Source organism: Myripristis murdjan, chromosome 21 (genome assembly GCF_902150065.1).
Source record: "Myripristis murdjan chromosome 21, fMyrMur1.1, whole genome shotgun sequence".
NCBI classification, from domain to species: Eukaryota; Metazoa; Chordata; class Actinopteri; order Holocentriformes; family Holocentridae; genus Myripristis; species Myripristis murdjan.
Window position 1 is genome coordinate 5,917,501 of NC_044000.1, and position 15,336 is coordinate 5,932,836.

Sequence of the window (15,336 nt, forward strand, 5' to 3'; positions counted from 1 at the left end):
ACAGCCTCAGATTCATTTCAAAGTGAATGGCTCATTGCACTGTGTGTGTGTACATCTCACCTTGATTACTGTGGCTGGGGCGAGTGAGGACAATCCCGAGGAAAAGCGAAACGAGAAAAAATCTCTCTCCAAAACTCATGTCTGCTGCAGCATCCACAACCGGCTTTATCTGCGGTGCTTCTATCCGAGGGGAAACGTGGTCAGAGAGGGGCGCTGCTGGCTCCGCCACAACCACCAGATCCACCGGTGCCGGTCTTCACATTTGGTCCCGGCTGGAGAGACCCGTCAGGCGGCGGGACAAGATGAAATCCATCGCTTCACCTGGTGGCAGCGGACGGCGCGTAACGGGATTGTTTTGGTTCAAGTCACCAAAATAGCAAAAGTGACATCAAAATTTCAGACAATACTGAAAATGCCGAGAGCATAACAACTTTGGAGATTTCCCCAAAGACTTCAGCACCCGTCTTGCGCTATTTCAAAAAAAAAAAAGATATGAAAGAGTCTCGTTGAATCTAGTGCGTCTCCTTAGCGCGCAGGAGTTTTTCTTAGACCTGAAAAATTAGAGAAATTGAGTCGTGACAGGTTTTTGGAAATCCTGGTGGCTCGTTAATGCGCCGCTGTCACCCAGCTCCTTGTCTCCAGCCCGGACCGCTGCAGCAGCGAGATGGAGACGGTGAAGGGAGAGACGGTGGGGAGGCAGCGAAGGAGCAGCGGGAGCGGCGGCTACAGTGGGAGACTGTGCGCATCTGTGCAGGATGCTCGGCACTAGAGGGGGTTAGCTGACAACGCAATGGCGTGTGTGTGTGTGTGTGTGTGTGTGTGTGTGTGTGTGTGTGTGTGTGTGTGTGTGTGTGATATCCAAGACCAGGGGTTCCCAATTTTTTCCCCCGACTCCAAGGACCCACAGGTATTAGACTTCATAAGACGTTGCCCGTAGAAACCTCATCTGAGAGTATTTTGTTGGTAGTTATGACTTAATGTGGAATTGCATAACTGTCTCTATTGTTAGTGGCGTGACAACCACAGGCAGGAGAGGTGGAACCTATGATTATTTCCTCAGTGCGCTCATGGTCAAGTGAATGAAATAACAGTGAATGGCTCCCTGAGACCCACTTTGAACCCCATGATGAAAACTTTATATGCAGGCTTGGAATAATCGTAGAGAACTAGAATAACTGTAATTTGCACATTTCTCCTGTAGAACTGGGCATCTGAGTTCACATTTGCTGAATGGATATGTTTTTGAATTCATATTTCTGAGACTTTAAAATCAAAGGCCCTGATAGGAGGCATGCATTGTGTGGGTCTAAAAGTCATGGTTAAATCAGCACAAACCTAAAGTGAAGCTATCATTCTATAGGAATTTGGCCAGCATAAACGTTTCACATCTGCAGATGAGGTCCAGCCAGAATATTTCTGTTGTCATTTCAAAACCTAATAATCATTTTGCCGGCTTTCATGTTTTATGTCCAGATTACATTGGTTAGGTCTAGATTACATTAAATTCAGTGACCGTTGGGCTCATGAAACCTTTTCTCTTGACCTCCTGCGGCTGTCAAAATGAAGCCAAGGCTGTTGTTCATAGCTCCTGAAGAATTGACATTTTGGAGATGCAAGGTGTTCACCGAACAACACCTGTAAGCACTTGCTGTCCCATGTTCATTCACCTTCTGTCCCTTTACAGCAAACCTGAAGGAAGTAAAGCTCCGTCTTCATCCACTTGCAAGGCAACAGTGTGCTGCTATTCTTTTGCCAAGCTGCCAATGTCAGCCAAGATTAGGAAAGGTCTTCCTCTCATCTCCATGGACGTCTCATCGAGTGAGTAAGCAAACTCTCCTTCCAACCTGACCGGGTTAAACAAAGTAACACTGGCTGCTGCGATGAGGCCCAGTCAATCAGGGCAGAGGAACAGCCTCCTGTCAGCACTGAGGAGGTAAATACATCACCATCACAATCTGTCACCACCACTTAGCTCCCAGCCAATCACCAAACAATGCAGGGAAGCTGCCAGCTGACTTTGTGCAAGATGCAAAGACATTGGGGGGGGCAGAGGAGGGAGGGAGGAAGATGGCTTGTAGTCCAGCGTATATTGGCCCAAGCTGCCAGTTTGTGTCTGTTGTAGCTGGAGGGAGGGCATACACACTACAGAAATGGATCAAACTATTAACGTCGCGGGGCAGATGTATTGCAGCTATAAAAAGATGGATAAATGTTATGGTGCCTCTCAGCGAAAGAGGAGGTGATGGGAATTTTAGGTCATAGTAGCAGTGTGTTGTAGATGTGTCATTGATGGGGCACACAGAATTAAATATTCGGAGCACTTTCAGCCCCTTGCTCTAACTTTATTACTTTAGACACCAACAGTCATCTGTAACATGCTTGCAGCGTTTTGGCTTTTTACGTAGCCTGCTTTTTTCTGTTATATTGGTTTGCAATTACTTGAGCCAAACAGAGTAAATAACCATTTTATCTTGTTCTCCTACTTCTACTACCACTGTCACTCTAATCTCTTCCTACTGGTACTGCTAGCACTACAAGTAACAATATTACTACTGCTAAGAAATCAAAATTAAACATTTTACAGATGACCTACATAATCTTTACTCCTGCAAAAGTCTGGTGATGACTTAGAATGATGATCAGAGAGGGCAAGCTGTTGGGAAGAGGTCCTCTAGCACCTCCCCTTAGCAATGATTTGGTTTCCTTAGCTGTAATGGTGGTCAATGAGGTGTGACTGTAGTGTATAGGGGGCCTAACTGTGAGCTATGGCTCTCCCCTGTCCGGAGAGAACAAGCTCCGTCCATCTGTACTCATCACAGCCAGAGAGCTGGAACAAGACCACATCAGCACAACTGACAGAGACAATGAGACTTTATAACACTAATGGGTTCACTAATGTCCTGTTCACGGTGAAGTGCCAACCTATACAGCACTGGGCCCCTGGTGAATTGACTCCAAACTGTGAAAAAAAACTTCAAAGGAATAATCCACTCTAAAACACTTTAAAAGGATAGCTCACCCATTTGGAAAAATGTGATATTATTTCACTTCCCTCTCTAGCTGTTCTGTAGGACAGTAGTGGTGCTGTCTTCCTCTCATTGTTACTGAGTGCTGGATACTGGCTGGATGCTCCAAATGCTAACTGTTAGCCTCCTGCCATTGAGGTGGACTTCCCCACAGCTAACATGCTTAAAAATAACCATCCTAATCCACTCAAAGAAGGTTTAACATCATTTTGTAAGTGTTGTTTTCCAAAACTAAAATGGCCATTTGACTACTGAGAGCACAAAGATGATACTTTTGCTCAAATTATTGTTTAAAACTGTATTTTTTCTGGTATGAACATCTAGAAAAATCCAGTAACCTCTGCACTTGTTGTATCACACCACACCAAAGAAGCAGCAGCCACCACAGAGACAGAAGTAGATTGACAGAGATTGCTATTATTTGTTTTCCTCATTGCGGTAGCTGCATTAGGCAAGCTACATTTAATTTCAAGCTACATATGTGTCATACTATTTTTTGACTATCTGCTACTTTTCTTCCACTCCCCTATATCAAATACCTTTAAGGCTCCTGCCAGCCACTGTTGTGACTGAGGACCAGCACAGAGAGCTCAGACTACACAAGAGAATAATTTTGCCTAATTTATTTATTTATCTATCTATTTATTTATTTGTTTGTTTATTTTTAAAACATACCATTCATCATGCCATTTTGGGCTGTAAAACTTTTGCTACACATCATCAAGCCCACATTTTATTAAAGGTTTGAGTCGATTAAAGTGGTTATTTCTCAGAATGTTAGCTGGGGGGAAGTCTGCCTCAATGGCAGGAGGCTAACAGTTAGTCCAGTCATTTTATGAAAAAACCTAGGACAAATTGCAAGAGAAAAATACTCAACTGATTTTGGATCCTCAGTTTGTCCTGAGTGAGGGAAAAAAAGTCCCAGGAAATCCCATTGGTGGAAAGTTTTGAAAATCACTTATTTATGACCACATATTACCAAAAAACACTGTTTTTAACACACAGGGGAAAGGGGTTCAAAATTTTACTTTCAGATATCACTATAAAAATTCACAAGTTGATTACACACACAAAGACAAGAAAAAAAGTCAATTACAAGTTCTTTGAATTATTCTGTTTACACATGCATATCACACATTATCTGATTTGATATGCGCTAATAAGGAATATAAGGAATAAATGCCAGAACAGATATTTAAACAGTGAATTAAAAGGTTATTATATATATAGTAACCTTTTAATTCACTGTTACATAGTAACCTTTTAATTCAAGGTTACTATATATATAGTAACCTTTTAATTCACTGTTTAAATGGCTCTTCTGGCATTTATTCCTTATATTCCTTATTAGCGCATATCAAATCAAATAATGTGTGATATGCATGTGTAAACAGAATAATTCGAAGAACTTGTAATTGATTTTTTTTCTTGTCTTTGTGTGTGTAATCAACTTGTGAATTTTTATAGTGATATCTGAAAGTAAAATTTTGAACCCCTTTCCCCTGTGTGTTAAAAACAGTGTTTTTTGGTATTATATGGTCATAAATAAGTGATTTTCAAAACTTTCCACCAATGGGATTTCTTGGGACTTTTTTCCCCTCACTCAGGACAAACTGAGGATACAAAATCAGTTGAGTTTGCTTCTCTTGCAATTTGTCCTAGGTTGACCCCAATTTTGGCCTAAAATTACTGGACTAAGTTAGCATTGGGAGAATCCAGCCAGTATCCAGCACTCAGTAACAATGAGAGGAAGATAGCACCACTATCCTACAGAACAGCTAGAGGGGAAAGGAAATAATATCACATTTTTCAAAATGGGTGAACTATCCCTATAACACTGATTAAAACAGTTATTGTTGATGCGCCTTGCATTTCTGGACTCTTTTTGTTCTTTGGTGGTGTATACCTTTTTTTTTTTTTTTTAAACTCCCATGGATAACTAGATCAATGCAGACAACAACATCTAGGGAAGATATTTACAGCACAGCTACGATGGAGTTTAAAACATCAGCAGTATAAATGTCAGCACCGCAGCCTTAAAGAACAATACACTGTCGTGCCGTGCAGCCACTCTGATGAGAAAAATTATGACTACACTGTTAAAATTGCTCTCTCCACCTATATACAAAACCCACAGGTGGATGTAAGAAGTTCAGGGCCATTCTCTGTGTTTTTTTAATGTAATTCTCTGAAACGTAGGAAATCTCCATCTGAGGCAGAAGTACATGAAGAGAAATTGGATACACAAGCAAAATAACTTATATTTTATCACAAAATAACTCAGCGGAATGAACTGAACATCACAGAGCAGTGATACGACAGTGTAAGTGTATTTAAGGGTGATTTTTTTTTTTTTCTCGAAGCTGTAATGATGTAACAGTTGCAGGGGGATGATAAAAGCAGAGACAAGCCGATATGCCAAAATTGGACCTTTCGTGCAAATCAGCTACTGGCAAGTCAATGTTGTCCACCACCGATATGATGGAGGAGGAAATCATTGCAGTGAGGTGTGGGAGGATTTTGCTCAACAGCCTGTGAAAGCTGCAGTGAAACCTGCCTCCTAACAACCCACCTAAAGGAATTTTAATTGCATCGCAGTCAGTGGAGAGTTTCAGTGTCCCATGTTGAACTAAATGCTGTTTCTGAGGCTTCAAGAAACACTGAATATTTATTTTTGTTTAAATATTAGCACTTAAATTTTGAAATTTTAAAAAATATATTGAATACCATTACATTATATGCTTTTGGCATCTTCAAGCTTGAGTGCTAAAAAGACTGGCATCGCTGCCGGCCTTCAAAAACACATTGGGCAAACCCTTGTTGATCCAACTAGCACCAAACAAACTGAACCAACCACACTGAGCTATGCTGGTCTTGGGAGTCATGCTCAATGGACAAGTATATCTGCATTATATCGGACTGCGAGGAACCTGAACCTCGGCAGACTACTCTGTGTGTGGAACAAGGATTCTAGCTGAGAAATGCTATGGAGGAAGTGGGAAGTGGTCCCTTTAAATTGTCTTGATAACACAGTACCATATTCCAAGATCACTAATATGAATACATGCATACCTGTGGACTGGAATCAATACACAGAAATATAACATCCATTGAATAATCTAATATGACTCAATAAATGAGTAATCCCTTACATTTGACTACATCATACACAATCCAAGAATATAACAAGAACTATCAATAAACAGTCAGGCTGCAGCACATTATCAAGATGTTCTCTCCGATTTAACACTAGAATTTCCAGACCATAAAGGAGTTGGCAATTTCTCTAAAATTAGTCTCTCACTCTATAGCAGTTAAAACATGAAAAACACGGAGAAGGAGGAAGTAAAGGTACAAAATGACTTAATATCACACCAAACACCATTGTTTCCTTTATGATGAACTGTGAGAAGGACCACATACGGAGACTTTTATCTGACAAAAACAAAAAGCAAAACCAAACATGATCTAATCGTATACTTTTTTTTTTTTTTAATTATTGTTATTATTAAAATCATTATTTTATTTTTACTGCATTTATTATTATTATCATTATTATAATAATTATTATTACTATTATTGTAGTCATGTACAATTGTTTGTACATGAGTACATGAAGGAAGAGATGGATTTGCTGTTATTTTATTTTATTTTGTATTTTATTTATTTATTTTTATTTAATTTCATTTAATTTTATTTTTTTCTCTCTGTGTGGGTGAAGGGTGTAAATGCACAAATGCGCACAAAAAAAAGTGTCAACGTTTGTCCATTAAGAACAGGACACATGAAATATGCACAAAATGCAAAGGTTGGAATAGATGTACTGTTTGATATGAAATACGTACAATATGATAAGGTTGGTTTGGATGATGTCTGAATTTCCTGACACAAAAAAAAAAAAAAAAAAAAATCACGCCAAACATCAAATGACTACTAGCTTAGCAGTTAGCTCAATATACAGCTAGCTACCAAGCTGCTGCCCCGCTAAGCTAGCAGCAGCAGCAGTCTTATGAGTTACTGAGCTTCTACAAATAAACAAAAAACTCCACTGACCCACTATAGAGATGTTAATGAACCTGTCCGAGCACAGCTAACATGACTTACAGGTGATGGAGTGTCTAATGACTTCTGGTTCTGGACGGGTGGTATTCATGTTGTTGCAGTTGTTCTTCTTCTTCATCTTCTGCTTCTGCTTCTTCTTCTTCTTCTTCTGCTTTTTCTCTGGCCTTCTTCTTCCTCCTCTTCCTCTTCTTCTTCTACTGCGGCTTCTTCTTCTGCCTGTTCTCGTTTTTCTTCTTCTGCATCTTCGTCTTCTTCTTCTTCTTCTTCTTCTTCTTCTTCTTCTTCTTCTTCTTCTTGCGGCGTTTGGCAGCTTGCAAACAGCTTTTGGCTCACTACCGCCACCTTTTGAACTGGACTGTGAATCAGTGGAAGCCATGACATCACTCACATGTTAAAGGGACAGCCTTGTTTTTACACCACTTCAACGAGGTTTTGCTGAGATATGATTTAAAGTATTTGAGCCACACCCAAGCCCCAATGATAACGGGTCCGCTGAACCTCGTTTCACAACAAACATTGTATGGAGATCGTAAGCACATTTCTCTACTCTTATGGATCACAAAGGCTCTGCATGGCTGAATGTTCAGTTGCCATCTACACAAAGCTTCACTCTTTCTCTCCCAAATCCAGGGCGACACTGAACACTTTCAAACACCACAATACAAAACACTGACACAGACAAAAAAACATAATTGCTTAAAAACAAACCATGATTGCAGCACTTCAAAATTGCCTGTAGCAATTTAATCCGCTGTGTCTTCCGATTTGTTTGCAAGATTAGCCTGAGCCCTTGATTTACATGATGTGGCTTTGTGGATGGAAGTGCCGGGGCAGTAAACACAGACCTCTGAAGATAGGAGGGGGCACATGGGACAGCATTACAAATGCGTTTGTGAGCTCGTTTGCATGTACAACAGTGTGTATACATGTGCGGAGAACTTGAAAAAAAAGGCAAAACTACCTTGAATGACTTGTACTGTAGCATGACGCTGAAAGCCTTCCAGGTTGATTGTGTGTATAGCTGTAGCCAAGCCTTTAAAACCTGCCAGCATCTCCAACTCACTGAACACGAAAGCCTTTATCGGCTTTACCATTTTCCAGTAAACAATTTCCAGTGGGATGTTTATGATGTTTTGTATAAGGGACTATTGTTTAGAGACAGAGAACATGGGGTCTGATGAAAACCAGAGAACGTGATTGCAATTGGCTTTTCACACTCAGTTTATTGGTGCATGGAGCTCATGCATGTGCGCGTGGCAATGCAAAGACAGCCAAGCACATGCAAGCATTTGTAGCACTCCACTTGTGAGGACGTTACACTGATGGCAGTTATTCCCTAACCCCTAACCTTAACTAACCTAAAAGCAAAACTGAACTTTGGTAGAGTGGTGGGTTATGTCGTTACCTGGGAGATATGAGTCCACATGGCGGTGAAATCTCCTCATTAGCTGATCCGTGGTCCTCATGTCTACTAATTCACAATACTCTATTTCTGTCTCTCTATTCACCTCCATAGCACTACAGAACAGCTCCCAAAATAACATTTTTAGCACATAGACAAATCTGAACAAAGCAAATTACACTAATATGAAAAACAAGAAGCCCCATTACCATTTTGTGTGTGTGTGTGTGTGTGTGTGTGTGTGTGTGTGTGTGTGCGTGCGTGTGTGTCAAGTCAAGTCTACTACGAGGACATTTCTTTCAGAGGCTACCTTCCCGACCTGCTTTCCGATTCTAATAGGAAAATTACAACAATAGAGGCATATAATTTCCTCAAAAAATGAGTTTCAGGTCTTTTCATTTTGGCATAATCTGCTCTGTTTGTGTTAGCTCATGCACTAAAAGTGTTATTTTAGGACTGGTTTTGCCATGCTATGAAAGTGAATGGAAAGAAAGAAATACCAAACCCAGTCTCACGGTACTTAGTCACAGTCAAAAAATTTAATCAACAGATTTGTGAGAGATTTGAACTCGTATCCATGATCGCAATTTTTTTTCCCAACTCTTGCCAACAAAACACCTTTGTTAAGGTTAGGAGAAGGTAATGGTTAATTTTAGGAAATGTTAATCCTGTGTAAGGTAATGTCACATCACACACATTACATAACAGGAAACAAACAACAGACTCAGACACTGACCTCGGATGTCAGAGGGAAAGTCAGGTTTATTGATCAATCAACCATCCCAGCCTCCTTCTCCGGACTTTGTTGCTCTTATGGTACGCGTTACAGGCACAAGACCTCCAACTGAAAAATATTATTTGGGGAGTCATGCTGACTGTCACAAAATGGACAATCCGTGTTCATGTACATGAATGTATAGATTACGTTTTGTTAGTGTATCACTAACTGCTGCACGACTGAGCTGGAGATCCAGTACTGTGGATTAGCAGCCCAGGGGAGCACAGAGCAGCTGTTGAGGAGATTTCACCACCATGTGGACTCATATAACAGCTAGGGAACTATACAACCCAATATAATCATAACTCATAATTTGTAATATTTCAATATAATTGTGTGTATTTGCTACTTTCTTGTCTACTAGTTCATGTTACATTTCCTGCTCTAAACATGCGGTGTTCCAGGTGTTACTTCAAAAAATCCTCTGTCGTACAGGAAATGATGTGTTTTCTGTTTGCAGCAGCAGCAACAGCAGTTTGTTTGAAACAAATAGAAGAAGACCTAGGTAGTTAGCACCATGGCTGAGCAGACAAAGAAATAGAAATGCTCTCACTGTGGAGGATTTTCCTCATCTTTCTATCCTTGTGAGGACATTTTTGTCCCCATAAAGCATAGCTGTTCCAGAAAACACACCCACACACAGACAAATTTTTACTGGAATGACTTGTACTCCCTTTCTTGCCACACACACACACACACACACACACACACACACACACGCACACACACACATCTGTGCTTCACCTATGTGGTTGCCCACCTCCCTGGCTGCCTAATGGGCCATGGGCTCTAATCTGGATGGCCACGGTGCTCAGGAGAATGAGCAGAGCAAATAGAGAGAGCAGCTCATCAGGCCTGAGAGCCGGTGTGTCGGTAACCCCAGCTGTTAAAGAGACATCCGCCCATCGTTCAGAGACGAGGGAAAGAAACGGGACGCCGATAGGAAAGAGCCCTCACCCAGGCCGGGGTAATTCCAGGGGCTGACAGCAGATAGCTCCTCATAAACCTCTTTACCTCCGTAATGTTCCTTCAGCTATTCAGGAGGCCTTGTTTCCTCTTCTCCACCTCCGCTGTATATTATTGCTCGCATTTTTACCCTTGTCTATTTCCTTTTTTCTGCTCACTTGATTACCCTTCCCTTTCTGTCTTTCTTTTTTCTATTTTTCACTCTCCTGCCATAACCTTTCCTTGCTGTAATGTTTTTTTCTGAGGGAAGAATTAACTAAACAGCTGCCTAGAAATGCAAGAATACCGTTGTGTGTCCAGTAAAAGCAGCTATTCAGGAAATGAGAATCACTGTTTCATTACATCAAAGACAGCTATGATATGAAGGATTAGAACATTTGGAAGAATCCGTTTTAAAGATAATGCATTACTACTGCCTTCAGTCTCTTTTGGTGCGCTTCTCAGAGATCCGGTGTAATTTGCTCACTCAATTGAGTATCATAAGAAAGGCCCCTGTTTTGCAGCAAGTGCTTATTAGACAACAAAACAGTGTACTCTGGCAATCACGTTGATGCAATACAGCAGCAAAGTGGATTTTTCACTGGAAGCCCAGTGGAAATGACATTTTTGATCATAATCACGAAGTGCAGTAAACATCATCATTACCAAATGCACCCTTTGCACCACATCCATATTTCTCTTCAGACAGGTCCTGTAATTCCAGTCAGCACTGATCCAAGGTGGCATTCAGCCACTTGACAGCCCCGTCAAACCATCCCACCACCCCCAACCCCAAAATTTCCATTAGTAATTGACAAATGGATGGATTAATGGTGTATAAAATGACCCATCCATCAAAGGGGCTAAACAGGGTGAGAGAGCACCACTCTGCCACACATGCCTTTCTAGAGCTTGGTCCTAATAGTCTCTGACTAACTGGATACAGCATTTGTCTTTATTTCATCATGATGGAGAGGACAGACATGCAGTGCAGATGAATGCTGTGTCTTGAGTAAAGATACTGATGATACAATGGTGCAAAGCACTTTGTGGATACTTCAAACACCTTACAGCACAATGAGTACAAATATTCCAGTCTCTGCGAGTCAAGCACCTAATCCTGGCACTATTGCCACACTCCACCTGTTGAGCTACACATGACCACTGCAATTATCTGCACAATGTGTCAGGCCTCGCACCAGAAGGACAAGCAAACTCAGGCAAATTGGAATTTAGTTGTGCAAACATTTCTCTGAGGCACAGCTGCTCCTGAGAAATAATCTTCTTGGTTCAGCTAGGTGGAACCAGAGATAGTCTTAAGGGAGATTTTCTACCTACAAGCATGTGTGAGGCCACCCTCCAGGCGCAAATATAAAATGCTAAGACTGTGCTAAGACAGTGGGACGTTTCCTAAAAACCATCTCTCTGAATTGTAATACTTCTGTTACTGTGCGCTGGAGAAGATAAACATGTCTGTGTGCTTAGAATGAAATGAATGAATGAATGAATGAATGAAATCTGATACCATTTAGGCCCCCCTCTGGTTATGCAACTGCTAAACATCACATAGCCTCAAATCTTCTGAAACTGACATCACTTTACAACCATGGATTTCACATCAACTTACAATTATGCCTTCATTAAAAATATTCGGCCAAATGTAACAACAACAGGATTTGCCAGTTTCTGGTAAATATTTGGAATCAAATTTGGTGATCAATTTACAGCATTTAGCCACACGGACTTCTGTATAATCTACTCCATGTAGCAATTTGTCAGCACTGCCCCTGATGGCAAAAAGACTGTACTGCCACATTTATTTATTTATTTATTTATTATTTACCTGCAGCAGTCAATGACCATGGTTCAGAGCCATGGAACCTTATTTATTTATTTATTTATGTTAGATTCCAGCACCACGACTGCAAAGCTTTAAATTAGTTTCCTTTGGAAAAACAGAAATTCAGAAAAAAAAACTGTGGTTCTTTGGCTCCATCTGTGTTGCCAACTCCTCTCCAGTGAAAGTTGGAATTTGCTGCTCAAAATGTTGCTAAAGTTACATAAAGTAATTTGCATATCAAGCTCCTGCCTCTGTTTTTAGTGGATGTACAGGCTACACTATATATATGTACAGGCTACACTATATATGTGAAACACAGTGATCATCAGACCTGTATGAATTAACCTAAATAACCAAGCGGCACCAGTTTGTTGCCAAATATATGAAGATTCAACATGTTAACATTGTTCCCTTTGGTTAGTAAAAGTCACCAGATTTGATGTTAATCACCTTTCCGAGATAAAGTCATCAATCTAGTGACAATATTGTCATCTTGTAGCCCTGTCTCCTGAAAAATATGTTTCCATACAACTAAACTACATAGCAAACTACTACCTAACCTTTGTCTAATCTTAGCCAAGTACTTTTGGTGCCTAAAGTAACAAAATGGCTGAAAGGGCATCCAAAATAATATGTTGATTAGAAATGTGTTTGTGATGTCAGAAAAAAAGTAATCCATAACAAAATATATTTTCCACTAAACATAATTAAAAATGCAGTTTTGTGGTATGGCAGTGTAATTTTTAGGAGACAGGGCTGCAGCTTGGCGGTAACGAGTTCCATCCATCAAGGTTTAATAGAAGCAATAAACTTATTTCCACCTTCACTTTGGCTCTATATCTAGCACCTGTACATTTAATTCTGTTTTAACAGGATTAATTAAATTATTTCTTTTCAGCCCAAGAGAGCATGGTTAGTTGAAAGAATTGCTCTTTCTATAAATGTCTGTTTGCAATGATCTGTCATCTGTGCTGAGTAATAAAAATAAATAAAGTTCTTATCAACGTCAACCTTATAAATATTTTATGTTTGCTCAACCCAGAACTATCAGCAGATGGAAGGCCTACTGTACAATGTTTTCTGTGGATCCAGTGATCCACAGGTCTGAAACTGCTGGATTTGACAGTCTGCATCTTGCCCTTTTAATAGGCAGACTGCAATCTCATTTTTATGATCATAAGGTGTAGAATATAATCACAAACATTTTAAATCAGAGGAAGGTTTGATTTAAAGTCTTGGTGTGTTGGCTGCTTTCCAGACTATAAAATAAAACAATTACATGTTACCTTGCTGCCTCACATTATTAAGTTGTTCTGATTAGTTACCTCCATTAGTAGGTTTATCATTTGAGCTGATATACTGCAATTATTGAATGAATAAAAAATGAAAAGCTATGTTAACACTGCTACTGTGTGAGGCAGTTTCCATAAAATGACACTGTGATACATGTTGGACATGCTTGTGCCAGCTGGGACACATAGTGGTTGGAGCTGATGGTTAATTATTAACTCTCTGTGGTGAGCCTGTCAATACTGTTACGTGGATGTGGTTAGTCTGGAAATAATTACAGTTGATACTGGTTTGATCCATGGTTGCCTGTAACCTCAATGTCAGTGTGAGGAGGTATAAACTACCAGATTTAAAATGCACCAAGAATTTGTCCTTAAAACCTGAGCGAGCAAGAGGAAAAATGATTTTTCTACTTGGGCACAAATTAAGTATAAAGCTAATTGTTAAAAGTTTAATTAATGAGTTGTAATTTCAATGCATTAAGTCAACAACTGTTCACCTTTTATTTAATGAAAACGAGTAACGTCAAACCTTGCCTGATACGCTCTTGAACGTTTTAAGTGCATCTGAATGCAGTGATTAAATACCTGGTGTCAAGATGAATTTGTGCACAGGGACATTTTACAGAGAGCACGGTCGCTGTTCCTGGGATGAATCAAATTCACTCAAACAAACAGAAAGAGAGACAGCTCTGAGGGAATAATCTATTCGACATGCTGCTTCACCTCATTCTAAGCGCCCTGCGACCTCCTCATTTATAAATTACACACTGCTCTAGGTGATTAAATTTTTGGTAGAAGTAAATACAGTAGCTTGGCGGAGATGCTGTCACACAGCACGACAAAGAAATAGCGCTGATCCACGATCACTGTCGACTTGGTGTGTTGAATAAAATCATCCGGACAGGGGATCTTTATCAGTGACTCTACAACAGCACTGATATGCTGTGATACATTTGGAATGTAGGTTTTCTAAGTGTCTCTTTGTCCCTTTAAGATATTTAAATATCAGATGATTGTGCATTTCCACATCCTCTTCTTTTTTTTTTTTTTTTGAAGTTAAATTCCAATAACCCGAGGGATTAGAGGGGCCCATCCAATCCAATTAAATCAATGGCGTCAGGGGCACAAACAATGACGAGGCAAAATCCCCAGTCTGTCATGGACAGGTGTGAGTGTGCATGTGTGTGTGCGCGGTTGAGCTTGCACATGTGCCAACATGCGTCAATGTGTGTCTGTGTGTGCGTGCGTGGAGACAGAAGCCTCTAATAGTTGGCCGAGTGCTGCAGCCTGATAAATAATGTAATGAGAGTGTGTTTGTGCTGCCGCCTGCCTCTGCCCATCACTGGAGAGCAGGAGTCATGGCAAGCCTAAGGTACAGAAACGCAGCACATGGAGTCATCATATAATCATAAAGACAGTCACAGCAGGGGGACAATCATGCCGTGTTCATGTGTATTTGAACACTGGAGAGTAACAAGCAGGAGATAAGACATATTTACATTTAAAAACATCTGAAATATGGCTCTCCTCTCACTGACTGTCATCAGTATTGTGAAGTTTGTACAGTAATACGATGAGTAGATATTTCATCTCAGTCTTTCCTGAGCTCTTGAAGGAGTAGATTAAAGGAAGGGGTTATAATGCAGGGCAAATAAACCTAAACTCAACAGAAACCCCTACTTATTTGTGGATTTCTCCAAATCCTTTAATGCTTTGTGTTATGGCTCCTGCCGTATTTTCTTTGTGTTTCTCTTGGTTCCCAACTTCGCTTGTGCCTCCTCCACCACGTCTCTCTGGCTCGGTGTGTGGCGTGGGCGTGGGCGTGGCTCACTCCCTCTCCATGGCTCCTGTTTCACCTCCTCACCTGCCTTTTATCAGCTCATCAAGTTGGCAGCACAAGAACACCCGGCTCTCCCTCCACTCCTCACCAGATTGTTCAGCCTGCCACAGTGGTGGATGCTCTTTTGGCTGCTCCAGTACTTTGCTACTAG

The 15,336-nt window shown here is 40.6% G+C and overlaps 1 protein-coding gene across 1 annotated transcript in view; it reads right to left on the minus strand.

The window, feature by feature from the left end:
• The window catches only part of LOC115380034 (ephrin type-A receptor 6-like), a 247,204-nt gene extending 239,965 nt beyond the window's left edge, over window positions 1–7,239 (minus strand). The window contains exon 1 of the mRNA XM_030081062.1: window positions 7,131–7,239. Within this exon, the coding sequence (XP_029936922.1) occupies window positions 7,131–7,206 (76 nt within the window). The 5' untranslated portion in view covers window positions 7,207–7,239. The remainder of the gene's footprint in view (window positions 1–7,130) is intronic.
• Between the last annotated feature and the right edge of the window lie 8,097 nt (window positions 7,240–15,336).